The sequence below is a fragment of the Pseudopipra pipra genome, chromosome 22 (assembly GCF_036250125.1).
Source record: "Pseudopipra pipra isolate bDixPip1 chromosome 22, bDixPip1.hap1, whole genome shotgun sequence".
NCBI classification, from domain to species: domain Eukaryota; kingdom Metazoa; phylum Chordata; class Aves; order Passeriformes; family Pipridae; genus Pseudopipra; species Pseudopipra pipra.
The window spans coordinates 5411077-5433745 of NC_087570.1; the positions used below are offsets into that span (position 1 = coordinate 5411077).

The 22669-nt window shown below is 44.2% G+C and overlaps 1 protein-coding gene across 1 annotated transcript in view; it reads left to right on the plus strand.

Annotated features, from left to right (window-relative positions):
• The window catches only part of KAZN (kazrin, periplakin interacting protein), a 200652-nt gene that overhangs the window by 27159 nt on the left and 150824 nt on the right, over positions 1 to 22669 (plus strand). The window contains exon 2 of the mRNA XM_064678651.1: positions 20284 to 20441. Coding sequence (XP_064534721.1) covers positions 20284 to 20441 — 158 coding nt within the window. The remainder of the gene's footprint in view (positions 1 to 20283; positions 20442 to 22669) is intronic.

The window sequence follows — 22669 nt, forward strand, 5'->3', positions numbered from 1 at the left end:
TTTAGTGCTTTGTGTATTTAAACTTCTGCTCAATACCATAAATACCATCTTGCTTCCCAGAATTTTCCAAGGGATAGAAAGCTTATTCAAGTTTTAAACAGCTATAGTAATAGGGAAACATGTCATTAAGATCCTAATCAAATACATACAATCATTTTATTGTGCAAGCTTGGAGTTTTAATGGAATTAAAAATACAATTGAATTCAAGTCCAAGGTAACATAATCCCCCTCTGTGGTTCTGCTGATTGGAATTTTAAATTCCAAGCAAGAATAAACGAATATAAGGCTCTTTTGTAAAGCACCATGGTGCCAAAATGTGTGATCTGTAATGACATGCTCATCAGATTTGGGTCTGTAATTTGTGCCCTTAATTTATTGGGCGATGAGACTCTTAATATGTACTTCATATGTCTCCAAAGGTTTTATTTGGCCGCCAGCCTGAAAAATATCAATATTGTAAGGATTAAGCAACCAAACAAAAAAAATCAAATAGTCTAACAGAGAGACTAAATCAATACAAAAGAAGCGTTTGGGTTGTGCAGAGTCATTGGACAAGGCAGAGAAATACAGCTGTGGAGGAATCGATGCGCTGAAGGACAGGCATTCAAACACCTCCCTCAGCTCAGCCTGGGCTCTGGGAGGCTCAAAAGTGAGAGGAAGGTCTGTGGTGGTGGGACAGGTGTCAGTGATGGGCTGATTGTCCAACCCACCCCAGCAAACCCCCTGTTTTCTGGTGTTTTCCCCCAAACCCAGGCTGCCTCAGCCAGGGGAGGCTCAGTGGGGTGAGACTGGTCCCACTCCAGGTGAATTCGTGATACCAGGCTGGAATTGTGCAGATATGGAAAAATTCTGAAGGCAACCAAATGTCTTGGGAAGGAGGGGGGTTGAAAGGTCGTGGAAAACACAACCTGCATAATTTATCCACGGGATGGGGCAGAAGTGGGTTTTGAGTACAGGTCTGTAATTAACAGCCCTATAATTGACTCGTGGAACCATCATCTGTACAATGAACTCCCTTCTGCTCATGTTGGACAAGCATTTCTTTGATCTAGACAGTGTTTGTAATTTCAAATCTATAGTTTTTAACTGAAAATCCATGTGGCTGAGGAAGATTAAAGTTTCCTCAAGGAGGACACTGCTAACACACACAGTATTTCTGTCTGATTGAAGAGTTTTTAAGGATCTTATACCCTAAAGTGACATGTTGCCTGTCAGGCATGAGACAAATCAAAAGATGAAGTTCTTTTTTAATTTTTCAGTGGGTCTGTTGTGGATTTTTGTAATTAGCTGATAATCTCTGTGACTGTGAAGCTTTTGGAGATCTTCTGCTGACACTGAGCTCCCTGGGGCTGCTGCAAAGGTGCATTTTGGTTTTTTTTCCATGGACTTAAAGAGCTGATCCCATCAGGGAAATCCCTGAAACTTGTAAATTAAGCAAAGAAGAATGCATAATTATTTCCTATGATACATTCTCATGCACTGCACAGGGAGACTGTTCAGAGGTGCAGCTCTGATGCAGCTTCATTTTTACATCTTTTGACTCCTTTGCCTTTCAGAGATCAGTCTTATCATGAAAATTTATGGGGGGTGAAAAATGTCTCATCTCCCAACCAAACCAAGTAGCTGGAAAGGAGCAGCCAATTAAGATGCAGGATGCTTTGCTCCAAGTGACAGCCCATAAATCACAGCCCGTGGAATATTGCATTTTAATGCACTGCTGAACCCTCGTGCTGGTGTCTCCACAGCCCCAGCATTGCTCAGGGATGAAGTCACTCCTTGAGGGAAGTCTGGGAGGTCACACTGATGCTATAAAAAGGTGTCAGGCCTTTGGTATGTTGTTTGTAAAAGTAAAAGAAACAAAGTTCTGGCCCTCTGCTTGCTCTCAGTCTTAAAGGAGGTGTTTAGGAACTTAAAGTGGGTTCTTTTCTCCCTTCTTTTTAATAAATGTGATTTATTGGGAGACTGGAGGACGCTGCTAGCAGAAAGGCTGGTGAGAAAAATTAACAGAAAGCACGACTTGGGGTGAAGCTCAGAGCAAACTCACTAAGTTTGGCAAGGAAACATCAGCAGAACAATGGACTTGGGAATTAAAACAACCCTCTAGTCAAGCAATACAGTCAAGGAAAAAACCCTTCCTTGGTGTTAGAGACACACACACAGGGTCAGATTCACAAGTTTCCCAAAAAAGTTAAGACAAGAATGTGCAGAGTAGCAATGAAAAAATTCCCTAAATTTCATTTTATTCCTCTTTACTTTGATCTTTAGTGCACACACCATGAGATCAGGACACAGGGGAAGGGGCAGCTGGAGCAGTCCATGCTGATTCCTCTGAATTCCAGGGTGATTCCCAGAGGAGTTTCAGCTGAACCCATCCTGAACAGGGGGGATGATCCCCCACAGGAGCAGCTGGGCAGTTCTGGGTGGGTGGGGGGGACCTGCCCTTGCTTTTTTCTGTCACTCCACCCCTAAATTTTTATGAAGCTGATGGTTTCTTGGAGAAGATGCTCATCTCTGTGAATTCCTGCTCTCCCCCATTCCCTCTGAGCTCTGGTGTCATCTCCATTCCTGGAGTATTCTCCAGGATGTGACAGCTTTGTTTCATTTCTTTCTGAGGGGTCAAGTGCTTACAAGGTGATAAATCAAAGAGAAGGGGAAAAAACCCACCCAAACCCCAACAACATAGAAAGAAGTGACATTTCTGTGAGTGCCAGCACTTCTTTCCTTCCAGTAAATGAATTCCTTGTGAGTGGCAGGGAGATGGAGGGGACTGTTCCCAATCCAAGGGCCAGAGCATCCTCTGCAGAAAGGGAACCTGGCAGGCTCTGACCTCGGGAGCAACTTCAATCTACCACAGGCTCAGCCATAAATATCTCCACAGGCACCAAGTGCTGCAGAAATCATTTAAAGGAGAGACACGTGCCTCTGAGCTCCTTTCCTTTGTGCTGGGGACAGCTTATGTGCTTAAAGGTGGGATGATTTACTCCTGTTAACTCCAGAGGGATTGTGAAGATTGGGGAAGTGATCCCAGGCACCAGTGATTGGGTTTGTGGTTCAGGAGAACAGGGGTGGGGGCAGTGTGCAAGCACTGATTTAATATTCCTCTGGATAGATCAGTGACCTCTAAATGTTAGACACAGGGTGATATATTTGGGAGTGAAGCAGGTTTGTCTTAATACCTGTCCAGAGTTCCAAATTCCCCTGGAGCTGGGAACCATCTAACAAACCCCTCCACACCACCCTTTTCCCTGGCTGAATTTTAGCAGAAATCTTGCCCTCATATTTGGAAAGCAGCAGCACATTCTGCCCTGCTACTGCTGAAGGTTTGCTGGTCTTCAGTCTGAAAAGGTCCTCTTGACTTCTTTCCAGATGCAGAATTATATCCTGCCTTCCAGTGTCCCCCCAGAACTGATGCTCAGCTCCACCTGTGCTTATTTATTATGTTAATTCAGAGCTGAATTTCTTTCTTTTTTTTTTTTCCCTCTTCCAGGCTGGCAGCCCTTTGTTTAACATGAAAATACTCCCAATTCTCTTTAATTTATTATACCTAAAAATGGATTAATGACAAGGCAGTTTTAGGCTATTTGAGCTTGTTTGACCTAGGAGTTAGTTTGACCTGTATTTGCCTGAAGTTATGATATAATATCCCACACCCTGCAACCCTTCTAAACATCCTGGAAAATCATGACCCACTATTTGAGAAATAATATCTGGGTTTACACCAGTTTAACCAGGAGGAGAATATTTCACCTCTTTTGTTTTCCCATTTCAATACCACTTGGAAGTCCCACAATTAATTAAATCCATGTCAGAATTTAGGTATCTACTATGAAAATATCAGAAATTGGTTATACTGAGTATAAAAGGAGCCTGATTTTGGATAAGCCCACTGTAGTGCTTTTTATGAATTCATGACTCCTCCTGCCTTTCTTTTTTAACTCATTTGAGGCAACTTCAGAAGCTGAAGTTGGAAGCAGAAGGAAGCCACGTTCTCAGATTTCCAGCCAAAAGGGTGCCCTTCTTTTTTGTCTCATGTGTATTATTTTACCTCATCAAATAAAAAAATATCAGATACCTCTGTTAGAGTAGAAGCAAAGTGTAGGAGGAACCAAAGGAGAAAGGCTGGAGGCTTCCTCAAGAAAGGAGAAATCTTATTGTTTGCTCCTTATCAACAGAAAGCAATTAAAAGGAGCTGGTCAAAGGAGTAATTAATTGCTCTGTCTGAAACTGTGTCATCTCTCCGTGTGATTAGGGAAGGGTGGGATGAAAGGGCTCGTGTCTGGAGCTGCTGCTCTGTTTTATTTCGGGAGGTTGTTGTGACAACATCCTCCTCCCTCTGGTGCTCGGGGCTCTCCCAGACCTTGCTGTCCCTCGGGGAGAGCCACAGTGGGGTTTGGCACATCTGGGCTCTGTGTGGAGCCAGAACAGCCCCTCACCCCCCTGGCAGATGCCAAACCCAGGGGTCTGAGCTGAGGTGTGTGGACAGGATGGTGCTTTTCCTCTTTGTTTCCCTTCCCGAGTGAAGAAGGGTTACCTTGGCCCGGGAACTGAGCAGGGAGGGAGTGGATGCTTTTGTAGTTTTCCTTTGCTGAAAAATGGCCAAAATGAAGCTTTGCCACCAGGCAGGGAGATTGCAGTGCAGGAGCAGAGCAGTGTCTCTGTATCACACATCCATGGATGGCCAGACCCACGTGCATTAAGGGGAGCAGCAGTATGGTCTGCACTGCAGGTTTCATAAAGGGATTTGTCATTTTTTTAATTAATAACCTCATTTGAACGTTCTCCCCTTTTTCCTATGATAATTCAGACTGTGGAAATAACTGGCATAAGGAGCATCTTCACTGCTGTTTTGTTACTCTTACCTTTTGTTTCCCATGTGCTGGGTACCTTAAAGGTGCACAGGGCAGGGAATAAAACCCCGGAGCTCATGTGCTAAGTGTTTGTTTTTATTGTAATCAGTATTAGTGTTACAAATGCCCCGGTTTCAACCTGCCTGCACCTTTCTCCCAAGGGTGTAAAGAGCTGTGTGGTGGTTCCTGGTGCACTCCCCATGTCCTGCTGTGCCCCAATTGCACTGCCCGTTCCATGCTGAGCACACACAGACTTGGTAAAATGGGGATCACTGATCTTTGCTTTTCCTGGTTTTCCTCCAAGCACCGTGAGAGGTCAGGGAGAGCTGTGAACTCTTCAAATTATATTCTGAATAGCTTCACTTTTGCCCTTTGTGTTCATTTGCACTAATCAGTCTCTTCCCTGTTATCTCTGGGTGAGTCACTCGCAGCTTCCCCACTCCACTTGTGGAGTTTGCTCAGTGTGGTCGATTATGACCCAGTTTGGGTAATTTGTCCTCGTAATGATTCATTTATCACCATCCAGAACCCACTTCAGCAAAACACTTTAAATGTGCTTTCAAACGCTGTACTTACAAAGAATTAAAATAAGCACTCGCTGGAATGGTCTGGAGGTGGAGAAGTTGCACGTGATCACGCTTTCCCTCACTGATAGTGCTGACAAACGTTCCCACCTCGCAGCATTTTGCAAAAAGTAACAATTGGAGATAAATAATTTTGATAAGCAGAATCAAATAACAGCAGCGTGTCATTCCTGACTGGTTTTGACGCTGTGCTAACATCCATCTTCCCCAAACTGCTGCACCGACGCCAGGGCTCTCCTGCTGCAGCCTGCCTCTAAATTACAGAACTGCCCAAAACGTACAAAAAGATTTATTTCAATTCCGAGATCATTGATTTGCAAGAGAACAACGGAGGAAATCACGGTATTTGGCGGATACCTTCCAAGCACATTCATGGAATCGATTCCTTTGCAACCAAATGCAGAAGAAATATTAAGTAGAGTTGCTTCAATTTGAATGCTGCTCCACGTGGCCAATAGCTGTGCAGCCAGTACAGCTGGGGTTTTATATATATATATTTATATAAACACACACAAATATATAGATATAAAAGCCTTTACAAGCTGACAGTGAAAAATTCTACCTGGGTCCTAAAACTAAAACTCTCCTCTACGTTTTTATTTAAAACACATGGAAAATTAAATCCTGACTGGGTAGGTTGGGGAAAGTTTTAATGTGTGAACGTGTTGACTCTGAGTGCCACTAAATGCTTTGTTTAATTTGCATTTGTGAGAAAATATTCCCATTAAAGCAGCAGGCAGAGCATGAGCAGTGGTGCCGTGTAGAGTTCCAGGACAGGACTTTTACACCTTATTAGCACTGCAGTAAGGGAAAAACACTTTAAAAGGCATTAAGGGGGGGAAAAAGTCATTAAAAACATATTTGTCAGCTTCCAGAGATGTTAATGAAGAGGAATATAATGATATTAACAGCTTGAGATCGTCTTCTTTTCCAGGGAAAACTTAAACCTCACACACTTCCTTCATCTTGGTGGGGAAATACTAATGAAGCCTCTTCCCAGGACAGGGAGTGATTTGGGGTTTTAAGATGTGGCAAAAAAAAAAAAAAAAAAGCCTTAGGTGTGCAGTTCTCCTTTAGATTTGTTTATATTTAAATTATAATTATCTAGTTTTAAAATATAAATAAGAGCCATTAGAAAGAGTGACACGAGAAAGCTGAATAATGGAGGTCTTACACCTAAATGTGGAGATCTTATACCTAAAATGTTATTTTTTGGTGGTGGTGGCGGCAGTGCTGTGCATGTCACATGAAGAGGCAAACCCATGAGAAGGTGTGTGATACTCTCACAGCAAATGTTCAGGGCAGAGGAGCAATTTGGGGGGGAGGGAGGTTGTTTTTGCTTTTCATTAACCTAATCTCATCAGTGTTTAATAGCAAAAACACGATAAACCTCGTGTTCTTTTCATTACAGAAGCCTGTATCTTCTTGTTCTTCCCGTGCTATCTGCTGGCTTTATTAAAGAGTTTATCATTTTGACTCCTCATGCAAATCACAGAGGGATTGGAAGGATTTGATTTGAGCTGTAAAATGTATTTAGGTGAATCCAGTGGAATCGTGCACTGTAATTGGCACCTAAATATGCTTGGGGCAGATGGTGCCAGAGATTGTGCCAGCAAATTACTTCTTGACCACGGCTACTTCTCTGCTGTGTCTTATTCTGCAGATTTAAATCTAGCCTTTTTTCTTGTCAGAATACCAGTGGAAGTACTTTGAGGTGTAATTTTAAGCTGCTTAGTTCTAAAGCTGTTAATACAGAGAAATGAATGGAAATCACAACAGATATAAATTTATAAGGTGTCTTTGCCTCAGTGTAAAAGCAATATCCAAAAGAAGTGTAGCTCAGGCTGAGAACTACAACTGGGACAGTTTTCCCGTTTGTATTGGAGGAAGAACAAGGGTTGAGTGCTAAAAATTTATGCAAGCAGACAACCCAAAATGAGCTTTTAAAGGGAGGGAACTTTCCAGTGCACTGATAGAGCCTACAAATGTACTTATCTTGCCTTTTTCTCACATTAGCTTCATAACCTCTGATGATAACTTAGTGATCATCAGCAAAAGGGCCCTTTTCATCAGAAACATGAAGAATATGTGTATTCTGACCAGGCTGTGGAAATGTGATGTTTAAAATACTGCACAGAGATGCCCCGTGTGGGACTGTGTTCCCTGTGTGAGCACAGCATTGCCAGCTCCACACATTCCAATCCTGGGATGATCCAAGCAGTGTCTCCCACTTCCCTGAGAGTGTCTTAAAGTTGTCTTTGCAACGTGGTTAAAACACACACTTTGATTCTCAGGGTGGTGTTTCCAGGCTGAGCTCAGCTGCAGTTAAGACTCGGCTTTCCAAAACCAGAGTGGAGCTGTTCGAGCTGTTGCACGTTTCCAGGAGATGGGCTCTGAGAAAACAAAGAGTGAGATAAAGTCACAGCTGCTGTCAGCCACAATCAGAATAGAAACATTGCAAAGGGTGGTTAAAAGGGAAGAGGAGGAGCCTCCTGGTCACCTCGCCTGGGCTTGCTGTTGTTTGTCTGCTGTACCACCAGTAAATCAGGAGTAGCATCAACGAAATGAGTTGACTGAGCCCCACAGATATGAAGCACTCAGCAAGGGAAAATCAAACTGCAGTGCTATGTGAATCACTGCTCACCCTGTGATTCTCTGTGTTGTTTTTTTTTTTTTTTTCTCTGTGTGTGTTTTATGAGCTGTTTTTCAGTTGCCCTCTTGGCCAAGCTGATTCTCTTGCAGAATTGCAGGAGCAGTCGTTCCAGCTGAGGCTGTTGTAGAGACCTGCCACGGCAGCTCTCCATAACCTAATTACGAGCCAAGCTGCAGGTCCAGCACCCCTGGGATGTCCAAAGAAACCTCCCCAAATGCAGTCCTTTATAGTCTTTGCTTTTCACTGGCTACCTTTGATTTCCCCCTGTATCAGGCTGAACAAAACACGTTTTAACTCCAGCCATCAATAAGCGTCTGAAGGTTTTCGTAGCTCAGGATTTACTGGGGGAGGAATTTGGAGTTAATGGCCCTGTATTCGATGCTGTTGCTAAGAAACCCTGGCTCGGCTCTGCAATGTCCCTTTGCAGTTTGCCGAGTTCCTCCCTGATGGAAACGCTCGTGTTTCACCCTCTTGGCTTGTCCAGGGCAGGGTGTGCTCCTCTCACAGCTTGCCTGGCTCAGCCCTCGACAAAATGAAGTGGGAAGCCAATTTTCCCTTATTTTCTACCCACCTTAGCCCTTGGTTTCTGAAGTCATGAGCCCTTTTTGCACTTGCCTGCAGACAGTTATGTGTGTGCTGTCTGGGACTCAGCGGTGCTGTGGTGGTTTGTGGCAGATTTCTGGTCTGGTGCTGCACGTCTTGGAGCTCGGAGGCAGATCCTGTCACCTGGCAAGAGACAGAGGGACAATTTAAAAGCATAACCCATCTGTTTTACACTGGTAACGTGCAGGTTTCTTGTTGCCATGGCAAACCTGGAATGAAGAGCAGAGAGCAGTGTTCAGGCGAGGGAACGATGCCTTGGCAGGGCGGCAGGTTTGGGGTCCTTTTCCTTTTAATGGGCTGCAGAAATCCATAGGGATGAAACCAGGGACTTTCCCGGAGCCACTGCCATCTGTTGGTCTGAGATTTGTCTGGGAGAGCCAAGGAACCCTGCACTGAGTCCTTTATAAGCTTGATGAGGCCTCATTTATCCAGTGCCTGCTCTGGGTTTGACACTGGGCAAGCAATGTAGTTCCTCTGACTACATGTGTGGAAGGAAAATGCTGGAAGCTGGAGATGAAGATGAGGTTTCTAAAGACTACCTTTCTACTAAGAAAGATCTTTCTAAGTAGAAAGTCCCTTAGAAAGACTACTTAGAAACCTTTCTACTTAGAAAGGTCTTTCCTATGCTCACGCTTCCCAGTGCTCCTCCCTTCCCATGGGTGTCTGGAGCCCAGTGCTTCACTCAGCCACTGCTGACTCAACCCAGGTCAAGTTGGCCTTCTCTGAGCTTGAAATCATTGTGAGACCTTGAGAAAAGGCAATTCAGAGAGGAGACACCTCATTCTGATATGTTGGCATTGATAAGGATCGAGTCCACCAAAGACCTTGAAGTGACTCCGGTGAGAGCAGATGTGGCCTCTCTGCAGGAGTTATTCAGGGGGTTGTTTCTCATTTAAACACCACAATATTTTGCATTTGTATTGAAATTGAGCAGATTTGGTGCTGATCTCACCCTGACTTTATAAGAAATAGAGTAACTAAACCTCTTGCACTGTGTGGTCTCAGCTCACCCTCTGCATCTTCTAAGAACACCCTCAATCTGCCACCAAAATTAGTGATGGAGCTGTATCATTTTCCTCTCTTTGGCCATAATTAACAGGGACACTTTCTGTCAATCAAGTGTCAAAATGAAATGCTTTCCCTTCATCCATCAAGTGCTTGCACTGCAGAGAATGGTTGTTCCCTTGGGCAGCTGCCGGGGAGCAGAGCCATGGGTTGGGTTATTAACAGGCAGAATTAACTTTTAATGTTAATGTTGTTGTTTACACTTGTTCAGGAGCCTGGGGAAGATGAAAGGCTCTCAGAAACTCTCAGTCATTCCCACTGTCACCAAGGGAAAGGCACTTGGAGCTAAAGCTGCTCAACATCTGAGGAGTGAGACCCGAGGATGTGCTGATCAGCCTCGGGGGTTTGTCAGCATGGTCAGGGCAGGGGGATGTGACAGCAGGTCAATGTGTCTCATTTTGAAGCCTCTCCCACCTCTCAAGGGCTGGACACTCAGGATTGCTGCCCTCCTTGACCTGCACCTTCAGGAATATTCAGGCTCCATCCTCAAAACCAACTTAGATGCCGAAATGCCTCAGTTGCACCAGGAGCTCTGGGTGTGTTTGGAAACAAAACAGGTCTCTGAGTCACTTCAGGGGCGTTTGAACATTTTAATCAAAACCTTTTCTATTTACCTAGTGTTGCATGTTATGGAGAAGAGGGAGACATTAGAGAATCTCCTGCTCTGTTGTGTTGTGGTCTCACCTGCCTTGCTGGGGCACTGCAGTGATCTCGTGGCTTCAGGCTGAGCTCCTTTCTTGGGCTTGGCTCAGGAACATGCATGTTGGAAAAATCCCAGTCTTCCCAAGTTCTGCCTGCAAAATGCTGCTTCCCCAGTCCCATACTGGGGACAGTTACTCCTCTGGTCCTTTATTAAAGTTTAATTTCACTGCTTTGCCAAACACTCCAGCTGCAAAGGCTGCAGATGAAAGTGAGGAAAGGAGGTTAATGCAATATATGTTATCCCTGTCTACAGGGATATTTGGGTTTTTCACTGCTTTCAAATTGCTGGAATAAATGCCACCAGCAACGTTTACAAATGCAGAGTGAGTAATTTAAATAGAAAATCGGTTGGTCATGAAGTCAAGGTTCAAAGCTGAATCACAAATCCTAGGAAAATCAAATCAAAGAAGACATTGTCTTCTGCAGGGAGGGAAATTTAGAAACAAATTATTTTCCCTCTGGTCACCAAGAAAAATGCAGTTAAGTGTCACATGAGACTTTACTACCTGAAAAAGAATTGAGGAGGTGCTGCCTCCCCACTGCACATCCCACTGGATGCAACTGCTAAAAGCACCTTAACAGGAGCATCTAGAAAACCTAATAAATAAAAAATAAAGATTCCAAGTGAGACAAACATTTGAATACTCTGTAATTAGGATTGAATGCTCTTCTTGTTCTTTTTATTTTTTTTTTTTGCTGGAAAAGTCACAATTTTGACAGGTGATTGTGCTCAGGTAGAATGAAAACAACTCAACAGAAAAGAAATGGGAAGTGCCCACGGAGTTCTGTTAAAATGCCATCCTGAAAAACGGAGGAGGATGTGCTTAAACATCATCAGGACTTGCTTGTTTTCTAAATGAAACCTTCCAATTGACTTCCCTTTAAAAACTTGTGTTTTTTTCCCAGTGGAATGAAAGGAACCCAGAAGAGTTTGACACATTTCCTGTGTGGGCACTTTCCCAGGTGCCACATCCACGTGTTTTATGAATATTTCCAGGGGTGATGATTCCACTGCTTCCCTGGGCAGCCTGTTCCAGTGCCTGACCCCCCTTTATGTGAAGAAAACTTTCCTATTATCTAATCTAAACCTCCCCTGGCACAACTTCTAAACCTGCTGCTTGGATTACCTGTTCTTACTTAGAGGGAACGTTAAGTCTGAAGCTCTAGATACAGACAGAGTTGATCACAGGATAATATTCTTTAGAAAAAAATATATTTTGTTACATTTTATAGATGTAGTTTACAGAAATAGCAAGTTTAAATACTGGTCTGAAAAATCTGCTTTGTTTTAGAAGGAGTTTATTCAGTTTTGTGCCAACAAAAATAAATGAAGAAGTGTCTTGAATGTGAAGCTTTTGCTCCAAAGATATAATCATGGCAGGGTTATTAAATGCTGAATATAGTCTCATTTTAACTTTATTTTCTAGATGGCTGTTTTTATTCCACAGAAATAGGGTTGGGGATATTGGTACAAGGCAAAATTGGGCAGGAATGATGAAATTGCATAAATTACAAATAATCCAAAATATCCAGGGCATTGTACATCCATTGGTGTTGAGTTGAATAGTTTAAGTTAATAAAAAGAGGTCTGGATTTCTCAGTCTTCAGAAGGAATTAATGCTGTTTCTGCACATGGTGGATCAATGGGTCAGGGATGAGAGGGAAATGCAGGAGTACAACAATTATCCCTGAGGAGCTGAGCACGTGGGGGCTCCTGTGGCAGTGTCAGTGCAGATGGAGCATCTGGTGTGGTCCTCAGCATCACCTTTATCTGCTGCAGGAACCAAACCCCCCTCCCAGGCTCCCAGAGACAGCTGGGTTTGTGCAAGTGCTTGATAAAACTTGACCCTCTGATCCTCCATCCTCAGCTGAGCTTTATCAACCTGTGTTTGCACTGCTTGAATTTCAGCTCTTTCTAATGCTCTGCCAATATAGGTTTGGGCTGTTTTTTTTTTTTAAGACAGAATTGCTAAGCCCAGTGTTTTGTTAGTGTCACATCTAAGGCTTTGAGCAGCAGAGGCAGCTCCCAAGGAAATTTAAATACTTGCTTCAACAATACTCTACATCCCTTCTTTTATCCACAGACCAAAAATAAAGGCACATGCAGAGAAAGATTTGCAGGTTGCCAGGTTTTCATGACTTTATTGCAAGTCTCATAATCATTGGCATTTTTGTTATGTGACAAATCTGTTCAGTGTTTTGGCTTTGGTTTGTTGGTGGGTTGGTTGGTTTTGGTTTTATTATTTTTTTAAGTTTCTACTATTTCCAGTTAAAAGAAGTGTCATCTCTTGGGTGAAACAAAGCCCTCAAGAGCTGATGTGAACAAACCTAGCTGGTTCATTTTTGCATCTTGTTTTTTAAGCCTCTTTCAGGGCTTCTGGTGACCCTCTCTCATTATTGCAACCCCAGCAGATTAGCAAGACACTGTTAATTGGTCTCTCAACACTCTCAACAACACATAAAGCTTCAGTCTCTTCCAGATGTTTGGTGGGAATCAAACCAAGCCCAGTTGTCTTGTAACACCTTGAGTTCATTCAAACCCCAGAAAAGCCTGTGATTTGTGAAATCCCCTTCAGGAAGAGTTTTGTTCCACCTTTGACACCGAGGAGATGGAACATCCTGTTTGCACCAGGAGCTGTTTGTCAAACCAGAACAGCTCCTAATTCGTAGTTGAGCAGCAGGGAAAAGCCAAACAAGTCCCTCAGCAGTGGTGGCATCTCACCTTTGTGGTTTATAGTGTTTCCATGGGGTGCAAAATGTGTGTTTACAGATGGGAAGCCGAAGTGTTCAGGGTTTAGGTGACCCATCCAAGATCCTGGAGGCAATTTTGGGTGAAGCAGGAACCAGTCCTCCTGTATACCCCATCCAGGACCCTAAATTCAAGCACAGATGGGCATCACTGCTCTGGAGGCAGCTCACAGCAGCTGAGGATGTGCTGGCACACGGAATTCCTCTTGTTCCCTTCCTTTTTTTGTCTAAACAAAGTAGCTATTGTTTGTGGACTATAAGAGTTGCACAATCAGCTAAAGAGGCAGCAAATAAATGATTACCCAACAGAAAGGAGAGAGCAGCAGCTGCAGAGCTGGGTGTCACCGGGCCGGGCCGTCCCTGGAAAGGCTTCCTTGGCTCTTGGCAGGACTCAGTGGAGTTTGTCTTGCAGGAGTTGGATTTGCTGGTCTGGCGCTGTGCCTGCCGTCTTTCTCTAAGTTTGACATCGTTCCTGGCCTGGCAGTTTGCAGCTCTCTGGGGAATTAAGCATCTCAAATATTTCTGTGAACAACAATAGCCCAGCCATGAAGGTTGGAGTCCAGTTTGCTGCAGGAGTCGTGGGCTCTTTTGGCTCAAAGCACTGCTGGAAGTAGCAGGACCCCATTGCAGCTCTTTATTCTCTGCTCCAAATCCATGTCCCCATCACAATCATAAACATAACAGAGGAATTTATATTAATTTGGCGTTTTTCTTTTAGGTTAAGTGGGGGTTTAATTTTTTTTTAAATTTTATTATTTATTAATCTGACTAATACAACTGGGGTGAATAGGCAAGTTTTCAGGGATGGGATCACTTCTTGACACTCAGTGACATTCTTGTCACTCAATTACATTCTTGTAGCTCTAGTGAGATTTTACCCAAAGAGAACAATATTTTTTTTTTCCTAAATGATCCCTGACAGTATTTTAGTGAAAGTAAACACTGAGCCTTTTGATTTTTAAAATTTTGGCCAAATCCTAGTGAAGTTCATCTCACTACTGTGAGGCATCAGCTGTGATTTAGAGCTGAAGGAACTGAGGCAAAGAAGAAAAGTCCTTTCCAAAGGGCTGATGAAAAAAGGCTCAGAAAGACAAAGCAAAATACAAGAGCTCCTCTTTCCTTCTCAGTTCAGGCATATCTTGGATACATAAACTGGAGTTTTTGAGCAACAGGTGGTTTCTCCAAGGACATTTGTCCTTGTAGATGGGTCTGAAACTCCCATCCTTTTCCTGCTCAAATATGAGCTTTTAAATGGGACGGGAGTGTGGAGAAAAATTAAAGAATTTATTTCTGTGTTGCTGGATTCAAAACATACCCGTGTTTTTAAGGACAATATAAACCTGACATTTTAACTGAAATGGTTTAAAATTCAGCTTCGAAAGAAGCTTCTGCACCATAAAAGAGATGTCAGTGAAAAACTTTGATTATTAAAAGGATCTCCACTTCTCCATGGCATTTGCTTATCCAAAAAGGTCAGATTTGTAAAGAGGACCTAATGGCTGAAAAAATGACTGGCTTTACTGCTGAGCATGTTTTCCTCTGGAACTCTGGTGCCATTTATTGGTCTGGTGGCTTCCTTTTGCATTTGGGAAGCTCTGAAGGCAGCTCTTTGCCAGTTAGACACAAAGCATTTAGAGCCCAGAGAGGCCAGCTCGTTAGTAATTACTGTAATGAGTTCTTCACAGTGTTTCTTGAAAGGTGATTGAGCCCCTAATGCAGACACCACATATTTTTTTCTTCACTTAATGGTGTGGTAAATTATTCCTGCGAGGGGGCTCATTGAGTGCCTCCTTTGAAACGAATTAAAGACCAGAAAAGGCTGTAGGTCTCTTCTTAGCAATAACAGGAGGAAATATTCCTGGAGCAGTTCAGATGGAGACCTTCCCAGGGTTCCTGCAGGGGAGTGGAAGGTTGGGTCGTGTCAACAGTGACTGACACAAACACGTGGATGGGGCAGATGGTTCCAAGGTGGATTTTCCAGCTGCAAAGTTGCAGGACAGGCTGGGAAAAGGAAAATCAGTTTGCTCAGAGCTTCTGCCTCGGGATCCAGATGTCCATGAGCTTTGCAGATCAGCTCCTCAGCTGGTTGGAAGTGAGAGGAGTTAAACCCCACGAGAGAGGGGAACAGGTTGGATATTAGGAAAAATTTCTTCACTGGGAGAGTGGTTCAACATTGGAAAGGGTTCCCCAGGGAAGTTGTGGACTCACCATCCCTGGAAGTGTTCAAAATACAAGTAGAAGTGGTACTTTGTGATGTGGTTCAGTGGACACAGTGATATTTGGTTCAAGTTTGGACTTGATGATCTTGAAGGTCTTTTCCAACCTCAATGATTCTATGATTCTATGAGCCTGGCTTTTACAAAGGGAGATTTCTCTGACTGTTAAGTGAATAAATTAATTTATGTGTCTAAATGCAACTAGCAAATGCTACAGTGGGAGAGGCTTCCTAACCAGAATCATCAATCAGGCAAAAATAAACTGTTGTGTGCATTGCATGTCCTCTTTTTTTGGACTGAGCAAGAGACCCATCAGACAACACCAATAATAAAAATAAGACTGTGTTTTATTTATGATTTAGCTCTCAGTATGCTGGAGAGGGACTTTGGACAAGGGCCTGGAGGGACAGGACACAGGGAATTGCTTCCCACTGCCAGAGGGCAGTGTTTGATGGGATGTAGGGAAGGAATTCTCCCCTGTGAGGGTGGTGAGGCCCTGGCACAGGTTGCCCAGAGAAGTTGTGGCTGCCTCAGCCCTGGAAGTGTCCAAGGCCAGGTTGGACAGGGCTTGGAGCAACCTGGGCTAGTGGAAGGTGTCCCTGCCCACGGCAGGGGGTGGGACTGGATATCTTTAAGATCTCTTCCAATCCAAACCATTTTATGATTCCATAATGTGGGAGATGCTGAAAGGCCTTTGGGTGTTTCAGGAGCCCCACATTCCCAAACCCTGTGCCTGTCTCTGGTGGGGCAGTGCAGAGAACATGAGGAGAGCTCATACAGGGGAGGCCTGAAGTGCTTGGAGTAGTTTATTCTTCCTCACTGCAAAACCAACCCCAGTAGATGTTATTTGAGAAGCTCCTTGGTCACATGAAGCCATAATGAATTGCACCATTTGCCCACACACATCACTGTCTCTGCAGACCCTCTGAGAGCCTCATTAGCCAACCAGGTTCCCTGGCAGCCTGGAGCTGTGCCCACAGCTCCTTTGGGATGGGTTTTCAAAGGATCTGTGCCCGCAGCGCAGTTTTTTGACTTTGCTCTCCGTGGGAGCAGATGTGGTGAGTGCTGACTGCTCACAGAGAAGTCCCACTTAAATGTCCTCTCTATTTCTATGCAGCAGAGTCAGGAGATGAGCCCAGGAATCCTTGTGCAGCCTCCCTTGATAAAATTATATCATGTCCGTCCTCTTTCATTTAGTCACTCCTGCTGGTGAGACTTAATTTTAGACTCTGCTGGCTTTTGTCAGTAGATCTCAGGATATATTATCTATGCTTTATTTTATTTTGTGCTCATCTGGGCAGTATCTGGAGTGTATAAAATGGGGTCTCCTGGAACAACTTTATTGCTTCAGCCTCTTCCTTGAATGAGTTTTTGGCGCGAGTATAATTTTTCCCTCGTCTCCGACGAAAAGCAATTTCCTTTCTCCCCTGCACGTCCTTCAGGCTCTGGTGATTCTACCCTGCAAAAAACCAACTTTGTTGACCCATTCTCTCTCCTGGGGGTGGCAAATGCTCCTCACCTGACCACGCCAGCACAGCACATCATCTCGGAGAGCAGCAGGGAGAGCCGCCGCCTCCCAGAGAGATTATTTGCTCTCTTCTCGTAGGTGACATCAAAGCACTAACAGAGGGTTGTTACGGTTCCTTCACCCCTTGAAATTGTTCCTTGCAGTGAGGAAATGGTGAAATTGGAATGGGAGATGCTGGGGTGCTGACAGGACTTTGATAGTTGTAATTTTTATTTAGCTGGTTGTCTTGCTTGCAGAGTCACTGATGTGTTACCAACCTCGAGCCAAGAGGAATGATACAAGGAGGGAAAAGTGTCATCCTCATTTTTTATTTTTTCTGTTGTTTTTTTTTTTTTTTTTTTTCTTTTCAGGGGATCAAGAAGTATCTTTTAATCTCCACTGAACAGACCTGCATTTGTAACTGAGGTCCATCTTTTTTTTTTCTTTAAAAAGGAATCTTACCTATTTGTCCGGGTTAGTGAAAGTGCTGCTCGGCAGAAATGTTTGAGCTGTAACGTTGTGAGGGATGGAGGGTTTGCCTCATTATCCTTCTCCCTTAGATTTTTAGAGGGCAAAAGGCAGGAAATTTCTCTTGATCTAAATGAGAAATATAAAATTTCTTCTGCTTTGGAAGCAGTTTTGCAGACTGACACAGGACTTCCAGAAACCAACGTCAGGAATGGTTTGGTCTTTCAGCTCTCTTTGTTTTCACTTTGTTGTGTAGGTTGGAGGTTTGGAAATGGTTCTTTTACTTTCATGAGGAAGACTCAGAGGATTTTATTTTCCAATACGGTTTCCATTGTGTTCATGGGAAAAGATTTGTTTTGCTAAACAGAGTTTAAACACAGCCCCGTGGCAGATCCCTATAAAAATCAGCTCAAGTCAATACTGATCTGCTTTTCCCACATTCTTACTGGGAAATATTTCTTCTGATTTCCCTGGCATCTCTGTAAACCTAGAGAATGAAAAATGAGAGAAGCATTTGCCCCCCCCTGAGCTTCGTGGGCCACATGTTGCTCCAACAGAGCAAAGAGTGAGAGCAACTCCAAAGAGTAAGAGAGGAAATACTGGAGAATGTAGAGCTCTTGTCTCAGATAGGAGTTTGGAATAACTTAGGATAATGTAATTTAGTTTGTTTTGAATTACTTTAAAATCAGAAAGCCTGGGAGAAAGGCTCCATGTACCAGTCAGTGTAAATCTGGAAGGTAGCCATCAGCTCGAGGAGGAGAACTCTGCTATACATTTGTATTACTGGAAGCAGATGTGGGCTTAGGGCTCCAGCCAAAATTTCAGAGTACAAAAAGAATGAGCTGTCCTCAATTCTTTGTTGGTCAGAGAGGGTGGGATGAATCAATACTTGTGCATTAGTGCTGGGAAGGTGGCTTTCAGGGCTGATGTGTCTGATAGAGATGCTGGTTCAGTCCAGGAGTGGTAAGAAAATCAAACCCACTGCTGCCTGTGTGCAGCCAGGTGCCTGCTGCTCTCCTGCATGGAAAACCTGCAGCTTCCTGGGGCTCAGGAGTGTTGGTTGGTGGGAGGGCATATGATTACAAAATGATTTTATAATGGTTACTTGGAGAAGCTCAGCTGCACATGGTTTCCATCCCCCTTACGCTGCTCCCCAAAAATCCATGTCCTCTGCAGAGCATCACCCTGGGACACCCTCAGCTTCACGTGCAGTGACCCATGAGCAGGTGTTTGGCTCCCAAGCAGGAGGGTGGCCTGGCTTGTGATATACAACACTGTGATGTACAGGAGTCCCACCCATCAGTCAAATTCTTATGCCACTGGCACAGGTTGCCCAGAGAAGCTGTGGCTGCCCCTGGATCCCTGGAAGTGTCCAAGGCCAGGTTGGACAGGGCTTGGAGCAACCTGGGACAGTGAAAGATGTCCCTGGCCATGGCAGGGGGTGGAATGGGGGTAGCTTTAAGGTTCCTTCCAGCCCAAACCATTCTGTGATTCATTGTATGATTTATGGTGTGGTTGAAAATGGACCCACCCATCAGGGTGAGCCTCCAACACCTTTTCTATTAGTGAGGAGGTGCATGAACACCCTGCATGTGGAGAATCCCCCCAGTCCCCCCCAGACCCTCACCAAGACGTTGTAAGGCACAGATTTTATTTTATTGTTTTAAATAAAAGATAAACCCTCTCAGTAAGGAGGATTCTGCTCTTTCCCTCCTGAATTTTGGAGACATACCTGTGATTTGTTATGGCTCTTTTGTCTGGGAAGATTTGTTCCTCAACAAGCAGTTTCTGGCTAATCTTTACTACTTCAAATTTTGTTCTAAGATCTTCTTTAGACAGAACTAGGTCGAGTAGATTGCAATTGCCTTGTGTTCTTAAAATCACTTTGTCAGAGACTCCTAAATAACACATTGCCTTATTCATAAACAGCCTGAGCAAGCCAGGATTTGCAGGATGTTCAGGGTGTGACAGTGATGTGTTACTCTGAGCCACGAGATTATCAAAGGGTTCCACTGCCTGAGCCACCAGCAGAGAGAAAATATGATCAAGAATTATTTGAGCCTCATTTACTTAATGATCCAACAGTAAAAATGAAACCTTCAAACTTGTGAGGGTTGAAAAGCAAATTGCAGGGAAGGTTTTTTTCAAATCTGTAGAAATCCAAAGCCCTCCACTGGGCAGAAATAAATTTGGCCATGGGTTCATATATAAATTGCAGCTTCATGAAGTGTATGATGTTGCAGGGGGATTTCTATGAGCCGTGGATGTGGTGATTTCTGATGTGCATGACTGGGAGCAGAATCTCACATATAGTACCTGGGGTTTGACCATATGAAGGGGAATTTAAAAGATTAACAGTAATTCAAATACTGATAATCGTGAGGGAAGAAAATGAGCAATATTTTAGTTGTTGGTCTTGCTCACTCCTACCCTAGCTAATAAAAAGCCAATTTTTCCAGCTTCTGCCTTTCATGTAGTCTGAAGTTCTGGGTTCCTGCACATCAGAAGGAGCAGCTCTATGGGCTGAAAGTAGAGAGACTGACTCTTAAAAATAATTTTCTTATTTTTACTCTAGCCATGACCTGTTACTTGAGCTTAGAAACATCACCACAGAATCCTAGAATGGTTTGGGTTGGAAGGGACCTTAAAGACCATCTCATTCCAACACCCCCCTGCCATCAGCAGGGACACTTCCCACTAGCCCAGGGTGCTCAGGGCCTCACCCACTGGTCCTTATGATGCCTTGGCTGGTCCTGTCAGGAGAGAGGCCAAGGGAGGCAGTGGGGACCAAATTCCAGCTACACTTTCTCATCTCAAACTGAGAAAACCATGTCAGCTCCCTCCAGCATGGTTTCACTCCTGTTTTGCTCTCCCTCTCTGTCTCCACAGCCGTTGAGTCGCTGCATTCCTTGAACGACCAGATCTCCCATTTCATTGTCAACAAGTCAAAAACGCTGGATGAGGAGGAAGAAGCCTTTTTGCCCAGCGAGAAGGAATCTCTGAAAAGTGCCATGATGCTGATGAGGCACCTCCTGATGGATGCACAGGTAAGGGATCAGCAAGCTCCCATCTGTTAGGGTACGAGGAGGGCACACTGCAGGGCTGCAGGGGAACACGTCATCTTTATGTGTGGTTTCAGCAGTGGAGAACAGTAGTCCCTGACACTTCTTCAGAACTGATTTTGGCTTCTGAAATCTGCAGCTGTGGGAAGGACATCTCATTGCACGGAGTGTGCAGCTTGTGCTGGGGCTGAGTCTCAGATTTAGGGCTGAAAATCGCTCTTAATTTCAGGAGAAGATACAGCAATGTGCCCATTGATGGCAATACAGCAATAACCCCATTGAGAGAATCCAGCGTCAGCACTAGCTGACTGGAAAATCATTTTTCCACTAAGCATCTGTGCTGAATGCCAGTTTTAGAAGTGCCAGACTCATAACTGAGCTGTTGGTTTAGCCAAGCTCTAAAGTGCCAGTTAGAAGTCATGAAATGATGTGCAGATGTTTCTTTGTGCCTTTGCTGCTTCGACATAAAATCTCTCTCGCTGCAGCTTTGCTGCGTTGCAGTGTTTCCTTCAGCCTGCAAAACACACCCTTTGAAACATTCATTATATTTGTCTTTTTATATTCTCTTTTGGTCTTTATTTGCAAAGCCTGGATGGAAAGTGGCAGCTTGTATGAGAGGGTTGTTTTAGAAACGGGGTGATCTCCTCTCCCTTCTCTGGCAAGGCCTAAAATCAGGCAAAGGAGGCCTGAGATTGTCCTGAGCTCTCCAGGACTGGGGATTGCCTCTTTTATTCCCATATTCTCCCATTGGAGCCTGGTGGTTATCTTCTCTCAAAACCTTTGGCCCTAATTTCTTTGGCTAACAGGGACTGTGGTGCATGTGGGAAGTGCCTGGGAATCCCTGCTGTCAGTGAGACGTGTTTTTATGTTCTCATTTTTGGACAGGGAGTCAATCCAGGCTTTGGGGTCTGTGGGATTGCACAGGGAGCAAAGCATGACAGCTGTGCTCAGGATTTCATGTCTGTGATGGTGGTGCTGGTCTCATTTTGGTGCATCTTTAGCCAATTATGCTCCATTTACCCCAAACTAGTGGAGAACACGAAGGGTTGGGTTGTGCATTTGGGTTTGCTCCCACAGTCAGTGCTGCAGGTAGGAATAGAATCATATAATCATGGAATGGAAGGAACCTTAAAGCTCATCTCCTTCCACCCCCTGCCATGGGCAGGGCCACCTTCCACTAGCCCAGGTTGCTCCAATTCTCCTCCAACCTGGCCTTGAACACCTCCAGGGATTTGGAATAGCCAGGCATGAGAGAAGGCAGATGCTTACAGGCACCTGCATGTGGCAGATTAAAATAAATATGGGGCAAAAAGGTACCTGTTGATAATCCCCTCGTGCAGGAGTTCTTTTTTTAGCACCTGAGAATTGCTTTCCTACTTATCAGCTGTCCTGAATGCATATTAATAGGTGCCTGTGATAGCATCTCCTAATCAGTCTCTCTAATAACAATGGGGAAATGTCAAGTGCTCCTGCATCCTGTGATGCTCCTGGAACCCTTCCCAGAAAGGACAGGATGTTTTTTGTTGCCTGGGATTTTCAGGTTGAAAGAATGACAAGGTGGGAAGTGGTAGTGGTGAGTAAAAGGATGGAACTAAACATGTGATAACATCCAGTAAAAAAAAAAAACAACAAAACAAAACCCAATAAAATAAATCCTCTGAGGAATGAAAGAAACATGAGTCTGGCAGGAATATCAACAGGAATATCCCCTGCAATGTGTGCATATAAATCCTTGCTAACCCTGCCTGCAGAGTGCCCTATGGCTGTAATCACACAGGAGGAAAAAATATCACCAATGCAATTATTTCCCTTCCCTTCCCTGCTCTCTTTGCTTCCCAGCTAGTGGTTTTATGGGAAGATGGAGCCCTGCAGCTCTGAATGGTATTGATTGTGTGAGGCTCTGTACAAAGATAAGCTGAAATCCAGCGTGGCCCTTTCACTCCCCTCTCTTGGCATGGACCTGATTTTAACTGGTAGATAATTTGAGGGAAAGAACATCCAACGTGAAACTTTGGGTAGAAATCAGTTGGACTGCTAACCCAGCAGGAGTGACTGGTCAGAGGGGACAGTTAATGGGCATTTCTCACTTCCCTGCCATTATTAATCCACTTTGCAGAGGCAGGGGTGGTGTGGGGATGATGCCTCGTGCCTGCTGCCCTTCTGGCGTGGAGAGAAATAGGAGACATTTTTAGAACTCTGCCTGGACACACACC